Source organism: Bison bison, unplaced genomic scaffold (assembly GCF_000754665.1).
Source record: "Bison bison bison isolate TAMUID 2011002044 unplaced genomic scaffold, Bison_UMD1.0 scf7180017864352, whole genome shotgun sequence".
Taxonomy (NCBI): Eukaryota; Metazoa; Chordata; class Mammalia; order Artiodactyla; family Bovidae; genus Bison; species Bison bison.
Genome location: NW_011494924.1, coordinates 3,535,624 through 3,536,020, shown reverse-complemented (window position 1 = coordinate 3,536,020; position 397 = coordinate 3,535,624). Strand labels below are relative to the sequence as shown.

General features: G+C 74.6%; 1 protein-coding gene across 1 annotated transcript in view; it reads left to right on the top strand.

Moving 5' to 3' along the window:
- Positions 1 to 397, top strand: part of KLRG2 (killer cell lectin-like receptor subfamily G, member 2) — a 29,830-nt gene that overhangs the window by 13,897 nt on the left and 15,536 nt on the right. The window contains exon 4 of the mRNA XM_010855020.1: positions 5 to 395. Coding sequence (XP_010853322.1) covers positions 5 to 395 — 391 coding nt within the window. The remainder of the gene's footprint in view (positions 1 to 4; positions 396 to 397) is intronic.

Genomic DNA, 397 nt, shown 5'->3' with positions numbered 1-397 from the left:
AAAGACGCCCTGAGAGTCCTGAGAACAGCTTGAGTCTGGCCCCCGCCAAAGAGGCGGCGGGCGCGGGCCAGGACCTGTCGGGCGGGAAGATGCTGCCTTCGCCTCGCCCCGCGCCCCTGCGAGTGCTGCCACCCAGCCTGGGCTATGGCGCCTTCCGCCGCCAGGCGTCGACCGGCCCGGAGCCGCCGTCTCCGGACCCCGCCGCGGCCGAGCAGCCCCGGGACGGCGAGACGCCGGAGACCGAGCTGATACCCAAGGCAGCGCCGGGTGAGCCAGCTCCGGGCGCCTGGACCCCGGTGGAACTGCAGGTAGACGTGCGCGTGAAGTCTGTGGGCACGGCCGGCGGCAGCCGCGCGCCCTCGCCGGCGCCCTCCACGCGCTTCCTCACCGTCCCAGT